We start from the raw sequence: 23,721 nt of genomic DNA, 5'->3' as shown, positions 1-23,721 counted from the left end.
ACCAAGTACAATGTTGTCTCAACATTCTTGATTTTTAACACTCACAGTGTTTAGTGTGGCTGTTCTCTGTGACCCCCGCATAGACCTTCGCCTCAAAGAAATCAGAACACAAATGGTTGAAATTAAACAAAAGAGATGGACTAAATTAGCATGTGTAAATGAGGATATATCTCCTTGTGATCTAATTGAACAAAACACATCTTAATATCATCTGTAAACAGGGCCTTAGTGAAACTGAACTGTTTTTCTCATGAACTCTTTCTCAGGAATGTTGCTGCACAACGTCTGTTATGTAGAGAACCAAAATACCAGAACATGTTGACATGAACGATTAAATCTAAGGAGATGATTACAAAAAAAAACGGAACAAGTTTTTCTTCATTCTTGGTTTATAGATTTTTTAGGAAAGGCACCATCATGCTTCAACATGCAGATCTGTCTCCCCTATCATCTGTTTTTCCTGCTTCAAAAATACACTCAATTTGTTTCAATTTTCTCAGCAAAGGAATATACTTGTAAAAATGAACCTGCAGTTTTTATTAAGAAATTATAAATGAGGAGGTTGCTTGAAAAATATCAAGACACACACACACACACACACACACACACACACACTTCCAAAGAAAAGAAACAAGCAGACACAACCATACAATTCACTGCCAGTCAATAAGAAGAAATGTGGCCGGATTTAGAGGTGTGGTTTTAAGCCTGGCTACCAGGAAGAAACTACTCTAAAACAGCGTTCTTCAGAACTCAAGAAAAAGAGAGCAGGTAAGTTTAGTACAATTTAAAACAGCTATCTTATGTCTCTGTTCTGTGTTGTAACCGTATGTGTAAAGGAAGGTATTAAATAATATATCTGTGTCTATTAAAATTTTATGAATGCATATCTGTATATATTAAATTAGATCTGTGAGTTTTTGTATGTACTGAGTTGACATTAGCCTGACAAGCCAGACCCACATCAAGATGTTTGGTCTGGAAACTCAACATAGACAGGGCTCAATCCGAGGGGCGGGATAAACGGTTGTCTTTCAAACTCCCTCTGCACGTGATAGAATAGCGCTACACCTACCAGAGCAACGAAGGTGAAACAGAGCTCACTGACTGTTTAAACATTCGCCGTATCCGGTCGGCAAAACTCCGAACACATCTTCCCTTCTTAAGAATGACTTCAGTGCCGTTCTTTGTTCTTTTCTCAGAGAAAAGCTTAACGTCTCGGTTACGTATGTAACCCTAGTTCCCTGAGGGAACGAGACGCTGCGTCGAAACGCTGTGAGAACGCCTCTGCGTTAATGCGTCGTGAAGCGCCTGTAGAACCATTCCATCGGAAAAAAGATCGATCGTCGGCGTGATGACGTCATCGACCGGAAGCTATAAAGCGTCCGTGAAAACAAACAGGAACTAACTTCTGATAAAGCCTGAAGTAAGTGATCACGGACACGCCGGGAGTATGGCAGAGCGACGCAGCGTCTCGTTCCCTCAGGGAACTAGGGTTACATACGTAACCGAGACGTTCCCTTTCGGGGAACTCGAGCTGCGTCGAAACGCTGTGAGAACGCTTATACCCACATCGCCATAGGACCAAGTGTCTCGTATGTGTGAAGCCGAAGCGCACACGGTTACGAATCCCCAAACTCTAAACATGAGGGCCCTACTGACAGGGACTGAATATCTCCTATTCTTTTGAGAGACGATATGGCCAAAAGAAAGATGGTTTTTAGAGTGAGGAACTTGTCCGAAATGGCCAAGTCCCATGCTGGGACCCTCGAGTGCATAGCCGGCCTCAACCTTAAAGTACCACGGAGGAAGCGTGTAATCAGAGGGTGTCTTCCCAAAGACACTCCACCCAAAGGGACGTGGAAGGCACCCAAGGCCGCCACGTACACCTTTATTGTGGAGGGGGTCAACCCTGCCGAGAACCTTGCCTGCAGAAACTCCAGCACTGTACCAACCGGGCAGTTAACTGGGTCCCACTGGCGTTCTCTGCACCATGCTGAGAAAAGTTTCCATTTCAGAGCGTACAGCTTCCTCGTGGATGGAGCTCTGGAGTGAAGGATGGTCTCTACGACCTCGGCCGAGAGACCTTCCTCTATGAGCCTAGCCCCCTCAGAGGCCAGGCCCATAGTTTCCACATCTCCGGGCGTGGGTGCAGGAATCTCCCGCCCGCCTGAGAGAGTAGATCCCTCCTGGTCGGAATCTCCATCGGAAAGCCTTCCAGGAGAGATATCAGGTCCGAAAACCACACTCTGGTCGGCCAGTACGGAGCCACTAGAAGTACTTGGGCCCCGTCCCGGCGTACCCTCTCTAGAACTCCTGGAAGCAAGACAATCGGGGGGAAGGCGTACAGGGGTAGCCTCGGCCACTCCTGTACCATGGCATCCAACCCCAGCGGGGCTGGATGGGTCAGAGAAAACCACTGCGGGCAGTGGGAATTCTCCGCCGAAGCAAACAGGTCTATCTCTGCCTCCCCATATACCTTCCATAGGAGCTCCACCACCTCTGGGTGGAGTCTTCACTCCCCGGGCCTCGGCCCCTGCCTCGACAGGCTGTCTGCTTCCTGATTCAGGACCCCCGGGATATATACTGCCCTGATTGACAGCAATTTCCCTTGGGCCCACAGGAGGATCCGATGTGCCAGTTTGTCCAGCGGACGGGACCTCAGACCCCCCTGGTGATTTATATAGGCGACCACCGATGTGTTGTCTGACCTGACCAACACATGGTGGCCCCTGAGGTCGGGCAGGAACTGTTTCAATGCAAGAAACACTGCGAGCATCTCTAGCCGATTTATGTGCCAGTGCCGCTGATGTTCCTGCCATAGACCCTGGGATGAGCGACCACTCATGGTCGCCCCCCAGCCCGTGAGAGAGGCATCTGTCGTTAGCGTTACGCGACGAACATGAGCCCCTAACACGGGACCCTGAGATAAAAACCCCAGGTTTTTCCACATGACCAGAGCACGTAGGCATCGCCGCGTGGCTGTGATCGTGCGGAGCGGATTTCCCCTCGGGGAGAATCCCTTTGTTTTGAGCCACCACTGCAGTGGCCTCATGTACAGTAGGCCAAGAGGTATTACGTTGGACGCTGCTGCCATGAGACCTAACAGTTTCTGGAACTGTTTCACAGTGACGGCCCGGCCTAGCTTCTGTTCTTTGACTGCGGCCAGGATCGATGCTATGCGTGTTGGCGATAATTGCGCCCGCATTATTACCAAATCCCAGTTCACGCCTAGAAAAGTGGTTCTCTGAGCCGGAGAAAGCACACTCTTCTTGGCGTTCAGCCTCAACCCCAACTTCGACATATGCGCGAGAACAGCATCTCGATGCTGAACCGCCATCTGCTCTGTATTCGCTAGAATCAGCCAGTCGTCGATATAATTCAGTATGCGTATGCCCTGCAGACGCAACGGCGCCAGAGCTGCATCCGAACACTTGGTGAATGTGCGGGGTGACAGTGCTAGACCGAAAGGAAGTACTCGATATTGGTATGCCTCTCCCCCGAAGGCAAACCTGAGGAACTTCCTGTGATGTGGAAGGATGGAGACATGAAAATACGCATCTTTGAGGTCTATGGTAACAAACCAATCCTCCAGTTTGATGTGCGACACAATCTGTCTGAGTGTGAGCATCTTGAACTTGAGCTTGGCCACCGAGCGATTTAATAGACGCAGATCTAATATCGGGCTTAAGCCCCCATCCTTCTTCGGCACGATGAAGTAACGGCTGTAAAACCCAGACTCCCTGCTGGGAGGGGGAACCCTCTCTATAGCCCCTTTTTGCAGGAGTGTCTGTACTTCCTGTGCCATTACCAGAGCCTGCTCCGGGCCCACCTCTGTAGGTAGGACACCGCTGAAAGGAGGTGGCCGACTTTTGAATTGTATGGCGTACCCCCTTTCGATTATCTGCAGGACCCAACGAGATATATTTGATAGACGTTTCCACTCGTCTAGAAAATCTACTAAGGGAACCAGCCTCTCGAGGCTGGCCTCTGGTGTATTTTGAGCAACAAGCACAGTGCCCTGAAGCGGCGGACCGGCAGGGAACGACTGACTTGACTGCTCGGGGGCCCCTGCTCAGAGACCGACTGCGCCCCGGCATTGTGGCGGGGTTGGCAGCGCGGCCCCCAGAGGGTGCCGCAGGGAAACGGGTACCGTTGGCAGGGGTAAACACCGTTTCCCTACGGGGGGAACTACCCTCAGCGTCCTGACGCTTCTGGCATCAAGAACGCTTCGACGAGGCCTTCTTGGCGATCAGGACTGTCCTCAGATCAGCCCTGCCCCTCGAAGGCCTCGTCTGAGAGCGCCGCCCCTCGTCCCCACACTGAGGGGGAGTTCGGGTAGCGACGCTCTGCTTTTGTTTTGCCCTGTGCGAGGCGCTCGTACTCGGTTTGGGCTGCTTGATGTCAGCAGCAGCCCCAGGGACCTGGACACGGAGAGGGAGGAACTGCTTGAGCGCCGCAGCTTGCTTTTTCGACTCCTGGAACCTCTCGGTGACAGTGTGAACTGCGTCACCGAAGAGGCCTCCAGGAGAAAGCGGCGCATCAAGCAGGAAGGCTTTCTCCCTCTCCTTGATGTCAGTGGGGTTCAGCCATAGATGCCTCTCCGTGGCTGCCATAGAGCGGCCAACACATCTGGCCGTCTCCTTGGTGGCCCGGAGAGCTAAATCAGCAGATGTACGTAGTTCGGATACTATATCTCCCCCCACGACATCACCACTGTCCAAATCCCTCAGCAGGTCAGCCTGATATGCCTGCACGATAGCCATCGTGTGCAGGCATGCAGCCGCCTGACCCGCTGCCGAGTACGCTTTGCCCACCAGCGCTGACGTTGTTTTAAGACGTCTGGTGGGCAAAGTCGGGGCCTTAAGGGAGACGACGCCGAGGAAGGCGAGAGATAGCTCGCGAGCGTCTCTTCAACCTTTGGCATCGCCCCATAACCGTGCTGTTTCAGCCCGGCGAAATTACTGTAGACCGAAGTCTGCGGGCTGAAAACACGATACGATGCCGGTCTCTTCCATGATCTTGCCACCTCAGTGTGCAAATCATGGAAGAACGGCAGGCCCCGTCGCTGAGGTTCTGAAGCGCGAGAAGGCAGGAATCTTTCATCTAGCTTGCTTACACGCTTTCTTCCTGCCTCATATCTCTCAGTTGGCCAGTCGATATTAAGCCTGGCCACAGCTCGCGTCAGAACCTCAACAAGCTCCTCGCATGCAGGGGACTGAAGTGGCGAGTCTTCAGTCTCGATGTTTTCAACGTCCACCTCCTCAGAGCTGGACAGTTGAAGCACCGGCGACTCTCTCGGGGGGGAAGAAACCGCCAAGCGTGCTTCCATGCCCCGAGAAGAGCCGCTGGATGGTGCAGGTGAGGGCAGAGATAAGGCAGCGCCCGTCTCTAACCCCTCTGCAACATCCAATTGTGATCCCCACGACTGAAGCCTCCGCTCCGCCTCGGCGGCAGCGGGACCAGAGCCGCGGGGAACACGAGCCGAGGCACCCTCCTCAAAGAGTGCCCGGCGGGAGCGCAGCGTTCTCAGTGGTAACTTCTCACAGTGCTCGCAAGCAGCCCCCTCAAGGGTTGCCTGGGCATGCTGCGCTCCCAAGCAGGCAACACAAAGAGAGTGTGTATCCCCACCCGTGATGTAGCGTGGGCAGGGGTGAACACACCTCTTAAAACTGCTTTCACTCGCCATAATCTCTATCTATTTTATTTTCTCTTTGTTTTGTTAATATATATGGAATATTTAACAAAAAGGGTGGAAAAACTTTTCAATAGACAGACAAAAACACCAAATAGACAGACAGGTTCACACAGATCGCTTGCTGAAGGCTCAGAAGCTAGTTCCTGTTTGTTTTCACGGACGCTTTATAGCTTCCGGTCGATGACGTCATCACGCCGACGATCGATCTTTTTTCCGATGGAATGGTTCTACAGGCGCTTCACGACGCATTAACGCAGAGGCGTTCTCACAGCGTTTCGACGCAGCTCGAGTTCCCCGAAAGGGAACTCCAAGTCTTCCAGAATCGCGGTCAAAGCTGATTCGAAAGACCGCCGCCATTCGCCAGTTTCTGTGTTTACTAGAAGCACGCAAACGCAACTCGGCCGTCGTCATTATGGCCCCGCCCACCAACTCTATACAAGATGTGATTGGTCCGGCAAGAGTTAGGCGATTACAGCTCAGAAGTGTATTGAGAGTTGCTAGACGACACTCGTGGACACTCATTTGCTGCCGTTAGGTTGCATCTAGATTTCTAGGCTAGGTTGACATACTTCTAGGGGACGAAAATGGGCACAATCTAGGTGTAGTCAGCATTTGCTACATTATGAGGACTGTCTGAGATAGGATTAGAGGTTGGGGACAGAAAATATTATTAGCTCAGTATGAAAACCATTACACCTATGTAAAGTCCAACATATAAGTGTGTGTGTTTAAGCTCCATCTCCAGTGACCATGGACAAACCAGTATGCTTTATTGACACGGAGTCAGATGGAAAGCTGTGTGTGCAGCAGTCAGCGCTACAGATCCTGCAGCAGATCCAGCAGCCGGTGGTGGTGTTGGCCGTGGTGGGTCTGTACCGCACCGGGAAGTCCTACCTGATGAACCGCCTCGCTGGGAAACAAACAGGTTAGAACAGGCCGTGTTGATAGATTCAAAATGCTTACTATCATGCGGTTACATGCAGTCACTGCAGGGTGTTTTTGTTTCATTTTTTGGTGTGGCATTTTCAGGGTTTGCGTTGGGCAGCACCATAGAGTCCAAGACAAAGGGCATCTGGATGTGGTGTGTGCCCCACCCCACTAGAGCAGGAACTACTCTGGTGCTTCTGGACACGGAGGGACTCGGAGATGTGGACAAGGTGACTTATCAGCCTATATGTGATAATAATAATAATGCAAATAACATGACACAGGAACCATGACTATGAATAAACTTTAAAATAAAATACATGAAACATGATCGTAGAAGAAAACCCAAAACCAAACATAGCATCCCCCCCCCCCCCCCCATAACGGTGGCTCCAGACCCTCTAATGTCATTCCCACATCAAAACCAAAACAATAGTTCAGGAGGGTGGGGGAGCAGAGGCGTTCCAGGGGGCCGAATGGAGGGCCGTGAATGGGAACTGGACATTGAGCCATGGTGGACCGGGCTTCAGCCCCCCTAAATTTATGCCTCAGCCTCCCTAAAAAAACATATGAAACTGGCGGCAGGCTTCGGCTTCGTCCCGTTTTTTAGTCTGTCTCTCCAATCCGCAGCGGCTCTGAGCAGATCGCAGCGCACGTCAGAAGCAGAGGTGTGTGTGTGTGTGTGTGTGTGTGTGTGTGTGTGTGTGTGTGTGTGTGTGTGTGAGTGTAAATCTGAGCGTCATTGGTCTGTCACCGCTCGTCAATGTCAAAATATTTGATAAAAACATCAAATCAGAGAAGGCGGGCTTTATCATCACACAGAAACTGCTAAGGCTGGGCGCAAATTTTAGCAGCTTAACTCACCGTCAAATAAGATAAATGTAAGCAGCTAAACTAAACATTCATGTTTGACAGCTGCTGCTTTAAGTCAGAAGTGTTAATCAAAAAATATATATATTTTGGCAAATGGATAGACATACTTGACTCAAGAACCAGTTATTTTCCAAATCACAGAAAATAACTGGTTCACAAGAACAATTTGTTCACTAAACAATAAACATTCACGTGTTTCTAACACATTTTTATCACAAGGGTGTGCAGAGATCCACTATGCTGCCAGGGTTTTATGTATGATAACAATTTGGCAATGACATTCTTTGTTTCTCAGGGGGACTCAAAGCATGACACCAAGATCTTCTCTCTGGCCGTCCTTCTGAGTAGCACTCTAGTTCTGAACAGCCAAGGGACGATCGACAACAGGGCTATAGAAGACCTGCAGTATCCTTTCATTCATACATTATACATTTACTGTTGTATTTATTATTACAGTTGATATTTCATTGATTATTACAACGGAAAGTTGTTTTCCCTGAAAATGTCAAAAATATCATTATTCATAGGGAAAACAAATATGTTCCATTGTGGTACTCCTTAGCTTTTACTGTTAATTCAATAACAAATTAACCACTATGTATATACATTTAATACACAGTTAAGCCGTGTTCTAAAGACTAAAAGAAGCCCCGGCAAGTGTGATGCACCCTATTAATTTAGCAGCAGTTTAATTTATCCAAAATAACTTACAAATTAGAAATATAAGCAGCAGGATTTCATTGATATTTTGACATATAAGAGTTCATATAACAATGTCAAAAAGTTTTTACAGTAAAACAAAGTTTTAGAACTCAGGTTCCTCATTAGTCCAAAAAAGGCTTTCATCGCTCCTCTTAGTAGCATGAACACGTCTGTTATGTATGTGACCCCAGTTCTCTGAGAAAGGAAATACGCTTAAAGGGGAAATATTAATATTTAATCATAACTTGTTATAATTATTTATGAATATTTGGATCAGTTAACCAAATTAACTTCATGTAACTGAACTAATATTACAATCAAATAATCTGTTCATCCAGCGAACTCTCAGTACAGATTGTTTAATTAGATTTTTATCTATCAACTCTTCAAAGGATATTTTCTGTGGCTTTGATTCATTAAATTTGACAATTTATTTAGAAGAAGACCAGAACCAACTCACACAAATTTGCACAAGAGTTTATTTATCTAAAACACATAACTATCTAACAGAAACACATTGACACAAGCACACATGGTTTTGCGTAATCTGAACCATATTTTCCATAATGTTCATAAATTTTAAGTAGGCATCCTATTCAGTAATGGACCTTGGCTGTCATCTAGTGAAAAGGTTTGGTACCGCGCCCAAACAAAATCTTACTGAATGCTATTTTTTATTTTTATTTTTTATAAATATCAATAAAAAAAAATAAACACAACTTCAGATTTTTGTCTATGATTTTCGGGCAGTTTTAGAGTAAAACTTAGTCTAGTAAAATATATATTATAAAATATAAGCAATTATAACCACTTTTAATCTGTTTCACTTTATCCAATTTATTTAACTTATGTACAATAATTTGCCTAGTGTCTTCTTTAAAACAAGATCAACCTGAGGTCTATATTCCAAAGCGTTCCTGGAATTACAACCATTTAAGTTAGAATAATGTATTTTTATGTCTATGCAAAAAAAGGTGGGGGACCGCTATTTAAACCTGTTTTTCTCATAATTCCATTCCGTTCCTGAAAATCATAGCGATCAGTTAACCATAACTTTTGTTACAGACAAGCTATGAAATAAATTAAGAAGAGTTTGCAAGAGTTAGTTTCACGTGGCATAAAAGTAGGTAATAGGCAAAATTTCACCTAGATCACATCACAGATATATATTTCTTTCAGTTATTTTAATTCATGATTATGTCTGTTAAATTGTATTGTTCTATCATATTTTATCTTTCATTTAATAGCACTGCGTATTTGGAGATGCTTCAGCAGGGATCAATGAAATCATGAAGAATACAAGGAATCAAAGTATAAATAATTCTTCTGTGAAACATATTAAATTGATAGTTCACCCAAAAATGAAAATGTGATGTTTATCTGCTTACCCCCAGGTGCTCTTCAGAAAAACTCAGCCGTTGCTCGTATTATGCATGTCAATGGGGTCTAATTTGAATTATACCCCATTGACATGCATTATACGAGCAACTGTTGGAGTTAAAAATCTTAATTAAATCAAGTAAACCCTGTTTTAATCAAGTAAATCTGTTTTCTACTGAATAAACAAACACATCTACATCTTGGAGGCCCTGGGGGTAAGCAGATAAACATCACATTTTCATTTTGGGGTGAACTACCCCTTTAAGTCGCATGGTGTTCCATGGGATTCACACATATAGTTGTCTGTTTTCTCTATGAAGGTTCCTATGTTCTCTGTTTGCTTAGTGTTTAAACCTAAACCACCTCCAGATATGTCACAGAGTTGACTGAGTATATAAAGGTCAAATCATCTGATGAGGATGAAGACGACTCAGAGTTTGTAAAGTTCTTCCCCAGTTTTATCTGGGCTGTGAGGGACTTCACCCTGGAAAATAAAATCAATGGCAAATACATGACTGAGGACCAATACTTAGAATATGCCTTGAAGCTAAAAACAGGTAATATTTAAAATGGAGCTTGACTTGACCATCATTTTTTTTTAAAGTATGTAAGGGATACTGTACAGCCATCCAGAATCACAAAGTAAATCCTGACTTGAAGTTTAAAGTCTGCCTTATACAGATGGGCTTTATTACACCATCATAACCAGCTGGCTGATTACTATGTTTACAAATTTGGAAAATATCACTAAGCCTGGAAAAAAACTTAAAACTTAATTTCTGTTTAAACATGCAAGCAACCAAAAGCAACAGGGAATTGCAATTTACAATCAAAACCAATGTTCCCTCTAAGTTGTGTGCGTGCAGATGCGAAATGTGGGGAGAAATCCATTTGATTGTAGTTTAAAGTAGATCTATTTAATAGTTTTTTTAGTCAACCTAAAATGTGCTCAATTTAGTGACTTCTGAGTAAACTGCTTAAAAATATTTCATTTATCACAAAGTTACATCAATGGTTAAATAGAATAGAAACTAATGTTAAAAGTTATGACTGCATGATGAAACCATCGCACCTTTATGTACGTGTTTACGTACGTTGTACCGGTATAAAGAGAGTTTTTGCTATGTTTTGTATCTTTTAAAGGCATGTCAAAAACAGTTAGAGAGTTCAACCTTCCACGGGAATGTATACGAAATTATTTCCCATCCCGGAAGTGTTTCACTTTCCCGTTTCCAACCAACCCGAAGAATTTGTCTCGTTTGGAGCACTTGGATCCTGCTGGCCTTTCCCCAGATTTCCTGAAGGTCTCTGATAATTTCTCCAAGTTCATATTTGACAGGAGTGAAGTGAAAAAGCTGAAAGATGGACACACAGTCACAGGAAGAGGTGATTCAATAGGATATATGAAATTATGTGACATTTGCAAAATAAACATTAAAATATGATTATTTACTATATTCAGTTACACAAGTGAATGGCACATATGTTCACTGTTTTAAAGTAGTATCTAGACCATAGACTGTAAAAAAAATATGGACATAGGGTCCGTGAAGTCACCCATAGGATTCCGATAAGCCATTCTGAAGCTTAAAGTAGGGGCGAGCTGGGCGTTGCCATCTTACAAGCGAGTCATCACGTGTCACTCCCGGATAACAGAAAATGGGCAAAAAGGCGGGATGTGGGCGGAGCTTAGGTGACTATAGACAGCAGATAAATGGCTATCCACCTGTAACCACGCCCTTAATTTTGCTGAATTTTAAGGCTTTATATAACGTAAATTAATGAGTTATAAAAAAGAAATCACCCCCTCACAGTTGTCATGAAGGTCAAAATTAGCCACATACGCCAAAACCACAATTTGTACCAGGCTTTAAACATGTTTTTTTCTGCTGTAAAGTTGAGAATTTTAACATGGGGCTCAATGAGATTCTGCTCCCTTCTGGAGCCTTTCCCCAGTGGCCAGTTGAGGAATTGCAGTTTACATTACTTCTGTATTGGCTTCGAGAGAGAACGCGGGAGGTTGCCGCTTGATCTAGACACATGTATTTCTCCTGTAGTTGTTGACAAACTGCTATCAACAGAGGAACTATGTTTTGGTTTGAAAACCTAAGCTGCTATTTAAAGGGTAACTAAACCCTAGAACAACTTTTTTTAGTTAATGATCTGCAAGAATGGAGCTTTATTATTATTGTTCATTGAGTCGAGTAAATGTTTTGACAGTTGGGTTTAAAGTGTTTAAATTCTATAATATATGGTGTAAAAACGTCTTAGTGCTGCCCTCTTAAGGTTGAACGGTGGCTACTGCAGTTGAATTTTCCTATTGGACGTTATGGTACCACGCCCCTGGCGGGAACTCACAACGCCCCTGGCGCGAGCTCACCACGCCCCTGGTATAAAAGCATCCTGTTTCAGTTCAAAACCTCTGTAGCGAGTCAGGAGTTGTAATTGCGAGTATAGAAAATTATGAGGATAGCATATATTATCATCTAGTTAGCACAGCCATTTGTATAGTTATTTAGATTAATTTGTGTAGCCTAGTTAGTTAATTAGCATAGTTGTTAGTGTAGCATTGTTAGAAGTTCTCTTCACTTGCTTTCAACATCCTAATTAAGAAAATACGGATATATAATGCAGTTGTAAGTACATGTTTAGCTTTTCTTCTGATATTTTTGCCGCCTGTCATGTCTACAGATAATTTTCATACCTCAGAGGCTTTCAGACAAACCCTGACGCAAATGGTTGCCGTGGTAACAAACAACAAATCCGTAACGTGCTAGACTGCTGGTGTATGTAGTCTAACTTTTATTTAATGCATGAGGAATATTTAATATGAGGAAATCTGTTGTAATAGGCTATTAGGTTTGAACTTATTGGTCCTGCGCTTTTTTAGTGGTATTCAGTATAAGTATATGGCTGTTCAGTGTTCATAGATTAGTTAGTGATCTCATTCTCTCTTGCGCTGCTGCTTCGCTAGCATGAATGAATGAATGAATGAATGAAAGCATCGTCCGCATCGGGAGTTAAAGCAGTTTGAGCCTACAAACTCTGTGTCTACAGACATTTCACCCTCCTCCAGTCCACTTCAGGTGAAGGTGGTGGAGAAAAGTCCTCTAGTTTAGATGACTGCTCTGTTGCAAAACTACTGTCCTCACTCCAGTCACTATACATCTTTGCGAGTCTGACAACTGTCAAACAAGTTGTCACTACGGGTCTCAGGTGCACGCCCCCCCACCCCCCACCCCCCCGGTCATCCCCGCCCTCGTCTCGTCCCCTCTGTCTCCGCTGGGATTTTTCAAATATTGCCAGAGGGCGGAGTTAGGCTGTGAACAGGGGTTTAGTTACCCTTTAATAGGTTTGCTCATACCATAATGCCCCATACCAGTAGAAAGACTAATTGAAATTGAATGTCCTTCCATCTTTGTGATGTAATAGCATCCAAATGGGAGACAAAATGTAATTAATCTTCAGAAGAGGGTGGCAAAGGCTAATTATTCTTACTAATTTGTATACAATGAGCTATCCGTTCGTTCAGCTATGACATTATTTATGACACTTTCTGGACTGCATTTAATAAATGATAGCTGCCAAGTTAATTTCCTTGTGTCTGACCTTTCTCCTTCCCTGAAGTTCTTGGTCAGCTGGTGAAGACATATGTAGACACAATTTCCAGTGGTGAAGTTCCATTTCTGGATAATGCTGTGCTCGCCATGGCAAGGATAGAGAATGAGGCTGCAGTGAAGGAGGGGCTTGAGGTTTACCAGAGTGGAATGGAGAAACTGAAGAAGTCCTTCCCTCTGGAACTGAAGGATGTGTCCTCAGAACATCAACGTCTCAGCAGCTTGGCTACACAAACCTTCATGAAGCGTTCCTTTAAGGACAGCGAGGGGATATTCATTAAATGTCTAGAGGTGATGGCCTGTAAATAATGTACAATTCCTATTTTTTCTATCTATCTATCTATCTATCTATCTATCTATCTATCTATCTATCTATCTATCTATCTATCTATCTATCTATCTATCTACACACGAAAAGATAATCGGGTGATTTTAACGCGATTTTTCCTCTTTCGACAAATATCAGGTAAAGTCCTGATTATCTTGATGGTTCTACAGATTATTTTATCAGATTTTCCTGTTCTCATGTATTATCAGCATCAGCTGTCCCACTCCGAGAGAAACAGTTCGGTTACGACGCTATCATGCATGCTCAGTATCTCGAGTCCGAACGTGTCCGATAGAAACAGTTCTCGATTCTGTACTGGTGATCCAAGAACCACTGTAACCCGGTCGATCTGACTCGAGAACCGACTTATCAGTGTGTGTGTGCTGAGCTGCGAACTGCTGCAAGCTGAATATGTAGTCTATATTAAACCTACTGTTTTGATTACATTTTAAAAAGTGTATCGACTTAGAAATTAAATTAGAAAAAAGCTGTTCCTGAAAAAATCTTGCATTATTGATAAAACAAATAAATGTTTAATTTGACCGTTTTACATTCCGTTGTCTCCAAACTTTAAAATAATACAGTGATAAGACAGCTTTGTTATGATGTTTACAAACGTGATTTTATACACTGTAAGGCCGCCCAAATCGTCCCAATGGAGGCTAACGATCGACAGGTGAAGGTCGCTGCGCGTTCGTCTTTTCAGCGGGTCAAAGGGATTTTATTCCAATTCCTCGTTATCTGACTCCATTTAATCATAATTTAGAATTTAGGTTAGAATGCCATTTGGTTATTTGGTCATTTATATTTAATAGTTTAAGTACACATTTAATTATTCCGTTTAACCCTTTGTTGAAATTATGCCCGTTGGTAACCTGAATAATTCCAGACCAAGTCAGAATCAATCAAAGTGTAACAATTTATTAACAGTCAGGTAAATGTATAACGCCAATTACATAATCAATTCAAAGGTAGCCTAATCCACATCAAATACTCTGAAGTAAAGAATGAAATGTATACCTGACTTCTGAAAATTACATAATGCTGGCTATCTTGAAACGTCCAGCATTATGGGCTGACTTGACTACAGAATCGAGCCCTGAGCTCTTTGCAACATTTCCTTAAATACCCAGAACCAGATGCATACCCAGTACCATTTGAAACTCTTTCAAATGGAAACTCGAGATTACAATAGGAATTTGCATTAATCAAGTCCTATAGACTTGAGAAGAAGAGAGGCCAAATGGCTGAAAGCCACACACACCATACACCAAGGAAAGTTATCTTTAAACTCTTAAAACATTTATGATGTTCTAGTGTACTTCTGTGGAATTGAGATATTTGAACCAGTCGCACTGAGACATTTCAAATGATATCAAACACATATAATACTGCATCGTGAGGATTGACATTGTAACAAAGAGATTTCTGGAGCATTTCAGGTGATCTCAAGTTTGGGGGAGCAGGAGTTTGGGGGAAGTTTCATGTGAAAGGAAAGGCATGTAAATTAGAGTCATTCGTAGATGGTTCACTCAGTGTGATGTCGTCTCGGACAGAGATGCTAACTGTATGAATGAGTTCAGATGCTAATTTCCTTTGTTTTCTCAGAGCGATTAGACATTTCGGCATCTACTAGGTTTTTCCAGCCTTACAACACTTAACTTGTATTTCGTTGGTTCATCGGGTCTCAGTATCGAACGTGTCCGACAGAAACGGTTTTCGATTCTGTACTGCTGATCCGAGAACCGCTACATTCGGTTACACACGCATGCAGTATCATCTGCTTGTGAGCTCTCATAGCAAAACATGTCTCACTTCAGCTAATGGTTGGAGTTAATACATCTACTTCAAGATATTAGTTTATTTTATAGTCGGAGAGACTGTCACTCATGTCAGAAAGTTAATAACTATAGTAACTTGTGGGATCAGCGCTGATTTGAGACGCGAACCGTTTAGAACGATTCTGTTCTGGAGTTAATACATCTACTTCAAGATATTAGTTTATTTTATAGTCGGAGAGACTGTCACTCATGTCAGAAAGTTAATAACTATAGTAACTTGTGGGATCAGCGCTGATTTGAGACGCGAACCGTTTAGAACGATTCTGTTCGATTTGGTGAACTGGTTCGACTGGTTCACTATAAAGATCCCGAAGAACGATTTGTTCGGGAACCGGTCATCACGAGTGAGTTGTGTGTTAAGAGGTATTGAACCTGATCGGAATAACATTGGAGTGGCTTAATTTCGAATTGTTTTGCCGAGTACCTTGGTCAGCGGAATTTGCATTGCGAGCTCCGCCTGCTGTGGGTATAAGGAGCCACACGAGCGATCTCGCATTCAAGTCTTTGCTGAGAAGCCTAGTCTGTGATTAGGCCATTCAGTGGAAACAGCGATTGTGGAGAGGGAACCTAGCCTCGCCGTTCCCTATTTCCGTTCCCTCTTATTAGGTTACATTCGTAACCTAGACATTCGCTTTCAGTTGGTCACATTCAACATTACGTCAGAGTTATTCTGACTAATGCAGTCCCTTCAAAACACCACAATAGCTTTCTTTCAGTGACCTGCTATGCAATAGCACTTGTCGTGTGGCTCGGCATGAACAAAGGGCCAGAACTAACACAGAAACACACTGAGTGGCAAACCCCAGCTGGGAGCATGCAACATGCTGCCTGCATTGAAGGAGGTCTTATAAACCGGTCCATGAAGTGGAATGGCGCAGAAAGCAAATGACACTGAGCAGGTCTTTTTGCTGTGATTTACTTGATCGTATTTTCCACCATAAGGGATCATGTTATTAAAGGTAGACAGTACACCACTGAAATTGCCTTTTTTAGTAAGATGCCAATAAACAAGATCTGTGCTTTTTTCTATTGTTGTGTATGACTATTGTGCATCTAACACACACTGAACAAAATTATAAACAAAACACTTTTGTATTTATCTTCATTTTTCATGAGCTGAACTCTAAGATCTGAGACTTTTTCTATGCATGCAAAAGGCCTATATTTCTCAAGTATTGTTCACTAAATCTGTATTAGTGAGCACTTCTCCTTTGCGGAGATAATCCATCCACCTTACAGGTGTGGCATATCAAGATGCTGATTAGACAGCATAATCATTGCACAGGTGTGCCTTAGGTTGGACACAATAAAAGGTCACTCTAAAATGTGCAGTCTATAGGCTTTGTCCATCAGTGTGGATGGGAACCTACAGGCTTTGGATGGGTGCTTGGGACCATCATGACAGGCGGAGGCGCACTAAGGACACAGGTGCTTCGCAACAGAATGCTCCACCGGAGACATCCCTTTTAGCCATGCTGCCATCAAGGGCAGTAAAGGCAGAGGTAGCGGCAAAACAATTATGGGCATGCACTTCCAGGAAGAATGATCTCACTCGAGCCTGAAGTTCTCAGCTGTCCGGGAAAGCATGGCCGTCAGCTCAGGGTGAGAACTGCATCCCAGAAGGAGGCAACACAGCCGAATCCTCATCTCCTGAGGACTCAAGGCCGCCTTGTGATGCAGCAATTTTCATCTGGTCGTCCGCTGGAGCTCCGATTGAGACACTGGATCCTCTGTGATAAGAGGGACCAGTGCCCTCACCCGGAAACACCACAGCTTGCGATGCCTGTGAAGGGTGTGTGGCCTGAGAAGGTTGACTCATCGGGGGAAGCCCAAACCATTACCCTCAGATCATCCTGGCCACCAGCCAAAGTAGACCTTTCAAGAGGAACTAAATTGGGGTGTGGCAGAGGGGACTCTACATCGTTGTTGCAATACTTTCCTGTTTGACACTGTGAAGCTGCTTTGACACAATCGTGATTGTAAAAGCGCTATATAAATAAAGTAGATTGATTGATTGAGGTAACTGAGTCTCCCACAGTGGGAACAGGAACCATCCACGAACGCCAGTTCAGCATGTTGAATGCCCAGGCACGTGAAGCAACATTCATGGCTGTCTATCTGACCCAGTACCGCCGCTGGCCGTCTTGATGCCCTACGCATCATTTTAAATGGTGCCCGCGGGTGTCGCGTTCACGTATTTGTTGGGGGTGGAACATTAACTGATCCCAAATACTGGATTGCACCTAGAAACACATGCAGCAAAATTACATCTTGATAAAGCTGCAAAACACCTGTGTTTACTCTCTAATAAGGAAAAGGTCTTTGAGAGTGCTGAAGTGCACAGGTATTGGTGAATGAGGCCCATTGTTTTGGCTGTGATGAGTCTCGGAAATAACGTTTAAATGTTTTAAATGTATATTTAAAAAAACCATTTCAATAGTGTTACCTCTAAACAGTGTTTAAAGATTTCTGTCTGATATTTTGTGTGATGTTGTAGGAAGACATTAATAAACTCTTTGATGGATACCTGTGCCAAAACGAGGAGGCTTCAAAAAAAACATGTGGGAATCTCCTATCATCACTTTCTGCACCAATGACAGAAAAACTCAAGAAAGGACGTTAAGCCATACCTGGTGGTTATGTTATCTTCTCCCAGGACCTTGAAGACATTGTAAAGAAATACAAAATCCAAGCCAATAAAGGAGTCAAGGTGAGTATCAACATTTGACACAATTACTGAAGCATCACAGGTTTCAGATGTTTTCAATCTGTAAGAGGTTTGTTATGTTTTCCTAGAATATGTGCACATAAAATGTGGCAAATAATGGATTGGGGGGTAGATACATTTTTATATAGGGGGTAGAGGATTTTTATATGGGTTCCTGGTTTGAATTCTGGTTTCTTCTGGACAAATATTGAAGAGTCCTTATGCAAGCCACTGAATTTCCAGTGGCTGGGACATTGTGAGTACAAGTGTTCATGTCCCAGACACCAGAAATTCAGTGGCTTGCATAAGGACTCTTAAATATTTGGCCAGAAGAAACCAGAACACTACTGAAACCAGAGCACTACTGCTCGACTTGTATGGCTTTGGAACAAAAGTGTCTAGAACTACCTGATGAAATGCGCGACCCGCTGAAACATTGCATTGGACAAAAATGTGTTGGTTGTAATATAAATTTAAATTGCATGACACAATCTGTAATTGACCCTAGCTTTATTTTATTATTGTTATGTATTATTATTACAAGCAGCAGGAACATTAACATTGTCTTCTTATTAATAATCATTAATAATATTAGTTGTAGTGGTAGTACTAGTCTTTTAGTTACATAGTAAAAATAACAGTAGTAGCAGTTTACAGATTATCATATGTGTTTTGTCCACAGGCAGAAGACACACTTGAAGAGTTTCTGAAGAAGAAGTGTGTAGATTCTAAAGCAATTCTGCAGGCCGACAAGAAACTGACTGAGAAGGAAAAAAAGATTATGGGTGAGAGTCTTTTGCATCCTGGATGAGGCAACAATAGTGCCATCTAGCGGAGAAAGCCAGTACATCGTCAAATGATGGCATCTTTACAGTCTAACTAAGAGTTTAATAATCAAGTGCAGTATGTTTCCTTCCATGTTGCTTATGGATTCTGGTCACTGTTAAATACATTGTCAATGTCAACTCGTTCCCTGCCATTGACGTAATGTTCCATCAATCCATGATTTCACTGTTATATGGTAGGGGGCATAAAATTAACCTTTGCAGAAATGTTTTGCTAGAGGAAGGGACTAAACTGCATTGCAACCATCTTGCACTGTTCAGATCATGTAGAACTCTTCAATTCTGGGTTTAAAAAATGCACGTTTCCAGCACTTGATGCGTTAGGGAATGTTACAATTTTCCCCAATTTATATCATATATAAATATCATACAATATATAAAGTTAACATTAACAACTCCAGGTAACATTAATCAGTTGTTTGAGTACTTTTATCTTCCAGTGGACTGCCTCAATGCCTCATTGAAATGGAGAGTCAAGATTAGAAATACAATGCAAAATGAATTTGCCACAACATCTTCTTCCAGAGCAAAGAGAAAAGGCTGTTCTCCTGGCTCAGGAAATAAATACCAAAGAACAGAAGCAGCAACAACTTGAAGAGAAGATGGAAACAGAGAGAAAGAGTAACGAAGAGCGAATGAGACAGATGAAAGAGAAGATGGATGAGGAGATGAGGCTCCAGAGAAAGGAGGCTGAGCGTGCCATGGACAGTAAACTGAGGGAGCAGGCTGATCTGTTAGAGAAGGGCTTTAAGGAGAAGGCAGACAGGATGACTAAAGAAATAGAGAACTTCAAGAGGAGGAATAAAGAAGCAGAAAAGAAAAGTGATCTGCTGTTTAAAAAGATGATAGCAAACATGAACAAAAAACATGATGAGACTATGAATCTGATGATAAAGCAACACAGTGAGCAGATGAAGGCAATCAGGAGCATGCCGAGGCCTAAGTCAGACTCCTCTGCTCTACTCTTAGGTCTGCTACTCGCCGGTCTCGGGGGTGCCGGCGCATCAGGTTCATGTTGCTGCAGATGTTAATGCAGCTGTAAGCCATTTACGCATTTGTGCTAACTTTCATCAGACTTCGCTACTTGCCATAATGCCCCCACCATTATCTATATTTCTATCTATCTATGGCACTCAGCATGGATCAAGGAATCAGGGGGCCATCCTTGGCTACTTTTGTCTACTAGTTATGAATATGACATACAAAAATATATATGCTAAAGGCCCAGATATATGCACAAATAATCATTAAAAGGTCATCTTTAAACAGACATTTATAACTAGACTCATTCATATCATAAAATTGAATATTTTATCAGAATCTAAGGTAAATTGAATGCTATTTTGTTTACTGTATATTGATGTTTTGTTTTCAGAATAATGGGAGAACTATGATCTCTATTTTCACGAGTTCACACTTACATATAATTAAATATCGTTCTGTCAGGTCCACTTAAGCCAAAAACACCATAGACAAACTTTAAGCCAACTTTTTATTGGCCTATTTTGGATCAAATTTACATTTTGTGATATGGCTCTTCTAAATTCCCCATCCTTTTCATGAGCTCTGTGAAAAGCCAAGACAGGGAACAGCAGCAGATTCTGGGGACAACCTCCCATTTTTAAACTGGGAGGGCAGCGAAACCCCTTTTAGAACAGAGACTGCATCAATGACAACAGAATGACATTGATTAAGTTAAACAATAAGCTTAAGGAAGCTGGGGTGGAGGTGGGTTGCAAAGCAGCGTGCAGCGGAAGCAGCAGATTGAATTGAAGCTACGCTTAAGTAAGGTGCCCTGTTTGAGAGTTGCCAATTGAGTGCATAAGAATTAAATCAGCTGATATGGGCAGGTTTGGAATTTTTTCAATCAGCTGATAGCGGAGCTTGACTACGTGGACTGCCTGAACTAACGCAGAATGCTTGATTTAAGGTTATGCATATTTGCCGTGCTGTCTGAGGGTAGGGCTCCGAGCTCGGAATTTGGCCAGAACCCAGTCTACTATCCCAGGTTGGGATAGAAATAGTTAGAAGTGAGGAGATAGAGTGGTGTGGGGTGGAGGAGATGGAGATGGCATGTATAATGGCTACATAAAAATCCAAGTACAGGATTAAGTGTCTCAGGCTACAATATCTTAAGGAGGGACAGGCCTAAAGGAAAAGGAGGGGGGATAATGTTTTATGTCAGAGATAACATCAACTGCCTTCAAATCTAGTGGCAATATGACAATGAGTTTGAATGTATTGGACTTAATACAATAGACCCCCCTTTTCAACATTAGTTTTGTTTTTAGACCCATTAAGGAGTATACTGAAAGAATATCATTCTGGACAAAGGGTTCATTTTAATGGGGGATTTTAACATAAACTGGGAAGATAAAAGCAATAGAAGTGCCCTTAAATGACTTACAGATATTTTTGACATGACACAGCTAATTAAGGGACCAACAAAAATATCAGAGATCAAAAACACTGATAGACCTGATTTTCAGTAATAAACCATAGTGAATTGTTAAAAACCATCAAAATGTTGAATGATCACTGGGTTATCGGATCATAATTTAATGCTTGGAGTAAGGAAATTGTACAAATGGCATTTTAAATGTGTCCAAATGACTTTGAATCTGCAATTAAAGGAATTAAATGGTCTTGCTCTAATGTTGACTGACTGCCAACTCTTTTTCTCCCCAATCCACAATGTACAATGAATCATTTCTTAAGGAGAACCAAACCTGACAGCAGAAAAAAAAGCGTATCCATGGTTAAATGGTGATATACACAAACTGATGAGAGAACAAGATTCAGCATTGAAAGCAGCCCTAAAATCAAAATGAGTTACTGATAGACTAGACTCTAGTTTGTGGTACTACGAAATAAGTTAACGAGAGATTAGGAAAGCAAAAGCAAAATCTTTTCTAAATGTCATTGATAAACTCAAAATGAAAGTAAAAGCAGCAGCCCCTCACGGACGACTGCTGCGCACACACATAATAAAACATAAACAAAACAGAACATAAAGTCCAGGGGCCTGTACCATGAAGCTGGTTTAGCTGGCTAGCCAGATTTGTTTAAGCTTAGTTTCTGCTAATCCTGGGTTTTAGGTAGGCTACCATTAAAGTGGTTTGGCTCAAACTGAAATTGGGCCAATCAGCTGTGAGTATAGGGACACACCTCTGATGTGTTTCTACTCCAAATTAAAGGTCACTAAAGCGTCTGGCTTTTAACTACTATAAATTATTAACTAATAATTTTGAATGATTTAGATATAATTTACGTAATTATTATACCCTTAATCAATTACACATTTATCATTTTAGTTAATCAATCATTAATAGGCACTTTGTTAAAATTAATATAAATAGCCTACACAAATAAGCTTTAAAATCAATAGATAAAACTATTAAAAAAAGAAGCTTACTGAGCTTAAATGTTCAATTTTCGCTATATCAGTTAAACTAACTTCATAACTTTTACTTGCATTGACGTATACTATTTTTTCTTTAAGTCCTCTTTCACAGACAGGTTTTCTTCTTAGTGTTTTTTTTTTTTAATTCTTAATATTTTTCAATCATGTAATATTCTGCAGAAGAGAGAAATTAATCTCACTGATTGTCTCGCGAGAAGTGAATCTCAGTTCCACAGCGCGTGATTGGCTGTTCACTGCTGATGTCACAGCTAAACCCCTGAACTCAGGATCAAAGCCTGAGTTGACAGAGAAAGCTGATGATCAGCATCATGGGACCAACAAACCCTTAATACAATGGTTTGGTTTTGTCAACTCAAAACTAATCCTGTAAACCTGAGTTTGTTAAACTACCATCATGGTACATGCCCCCGGCCTCCTCTCTCGTCCTTCACTTGTGTCGCTCTCCTTATATGCCTCCGAGCTTCCTTATTAGAGGACTTGAGACTGATGTGCCTTGCAGGTGACGCTCATTCTTAATCACGCACCGATCTCACTCGCTCCTCCCACGTCTCTCGCTCGTCAACTTCGCCACATACCCCCATCGCCCCTCGCAGGCCGGGGGTACACTGACTGCGCCTACTCCCCCCCAGGGACCCACTCTCCGCATCTCCTGTGTCTGGGGTATGGACAGACGAGATGAGAGAAACAAAAAAAAATCTGGTGCGGTTCCCGGACACACTGCCGCTTGGTCCTCAGGCAGCCGAGAGGCTCTTCCTCGCGGTGCGATGTGATGGTTCTGGACACTTGGTGAATGGCTCGATCCTCCTCCGCCCCCTAGGGGTAGCTCTTCCAATTAAGGACAGCCAGCAGCAAGTCCCACACTCCCTGCTCCTCCCTATCATAGCAGATGGCAGCAGGCTCCAGCCCAAGGCAAACGCCGGTGACTCCTCTGCTCCCTCCAGGACTGCTGCCACCCCACCTCGACCCACATGGCAGTCCCACCAGTCTTCACTCGCTCCAGCACCATTGCCTCGGACAGCCACTCGTGGTCTTCCTTCATTCTTTCATCGGTCTTCGAACTCCTCAGCACAGCGATCCCCCTCAGCATCATGTCCCTCCTTCCTCCAGGGTTTTGGAACCAATGTAACATAGTTCATTGTTTAGGGAAGAAGGAGGCAAGAACCGGCAAACATTTTAAAGACTTTAATCAATAAAATAATGTAAGCTCACGGAAGTGATGGGCGATGTCATGCAGTGGATTAATTCCTGTCTTCATTTAAACATGTTTTTCATGAGGTCAACAGAAAATCCTACTCCCAATATTTATATTGCAAGGAAAAAACTTTCAACGTTATCTGACTTTAAATATGTAGGTGTAATAATTGATTGTAATCTAACAT

At 42.9% G+C, this 23,721-nt stretch overlaps 1 protein-coding gene across 2 annotated transcripts; it reads left to right on the top strand.

Annotated features, from left to right (window-relative positions):
- The first annotated feature begins 6,435 nt into the window (after window positions 1-6,435).
- Window positions 6,436-21,545, top strand: LOC137049288 (guanylate-binding protein 4-like). 2 transcript variants are annotated; one of them, XM_067427790.1, is made up of 9 exons: window positions 6,436-6,623; window positions 6,728-6,855; window positions 7,794-7,903; window positions 9,950-10,137; window positions 10,724-10,966; window positions 13,208-13,488; window positions 17,864-18,076; window positions 18,756-18,858; window positions 19,444-21,545. In XM_067427790.1, exons 1-7 carry the CDS (start codon window positions 6,449-6,451, stop codon window positions 17,987-17,989), a joined length of 1,251 nt encoding a protein of 416 aa, XP_067283891.1. In that variant the 5' UTR covers window positions 6,436-6,448; the 3' UTR covers window positions 17,990-18,076; window positions 18,756-18,858; window positions 19,444-21,545. The 2 variants fall into 2 exon arrangements, with proteins under 2 accessions (XP_067283891.1, XP_067283892.1); XM_067427791.1 differs by lacking the exon at window positions 10,724-10,966.
- Window positions 21,546-23,721: the final 2,176 nt, after the last annotated feature.

The sequence above is a fragment of the Pseudorasbora parva genome, chromosome 20 (assembly GCF_024679245.1).
Source record: "Pseudorasbora parva isolate DD20220531a chromosome 20, ASM2467924v1, whole genome shotgun sequence".
Classification (NCBI taxonomy): Eukaryota; Metazoa; Chordata; class Actinopteri; order Cypriniformes; family Gobionidae; genus Pseudorasbora; species Pseudorasbora parva.
This window is presented reverse-complemented; position numbering and strand designations above follow the sequence as displayed.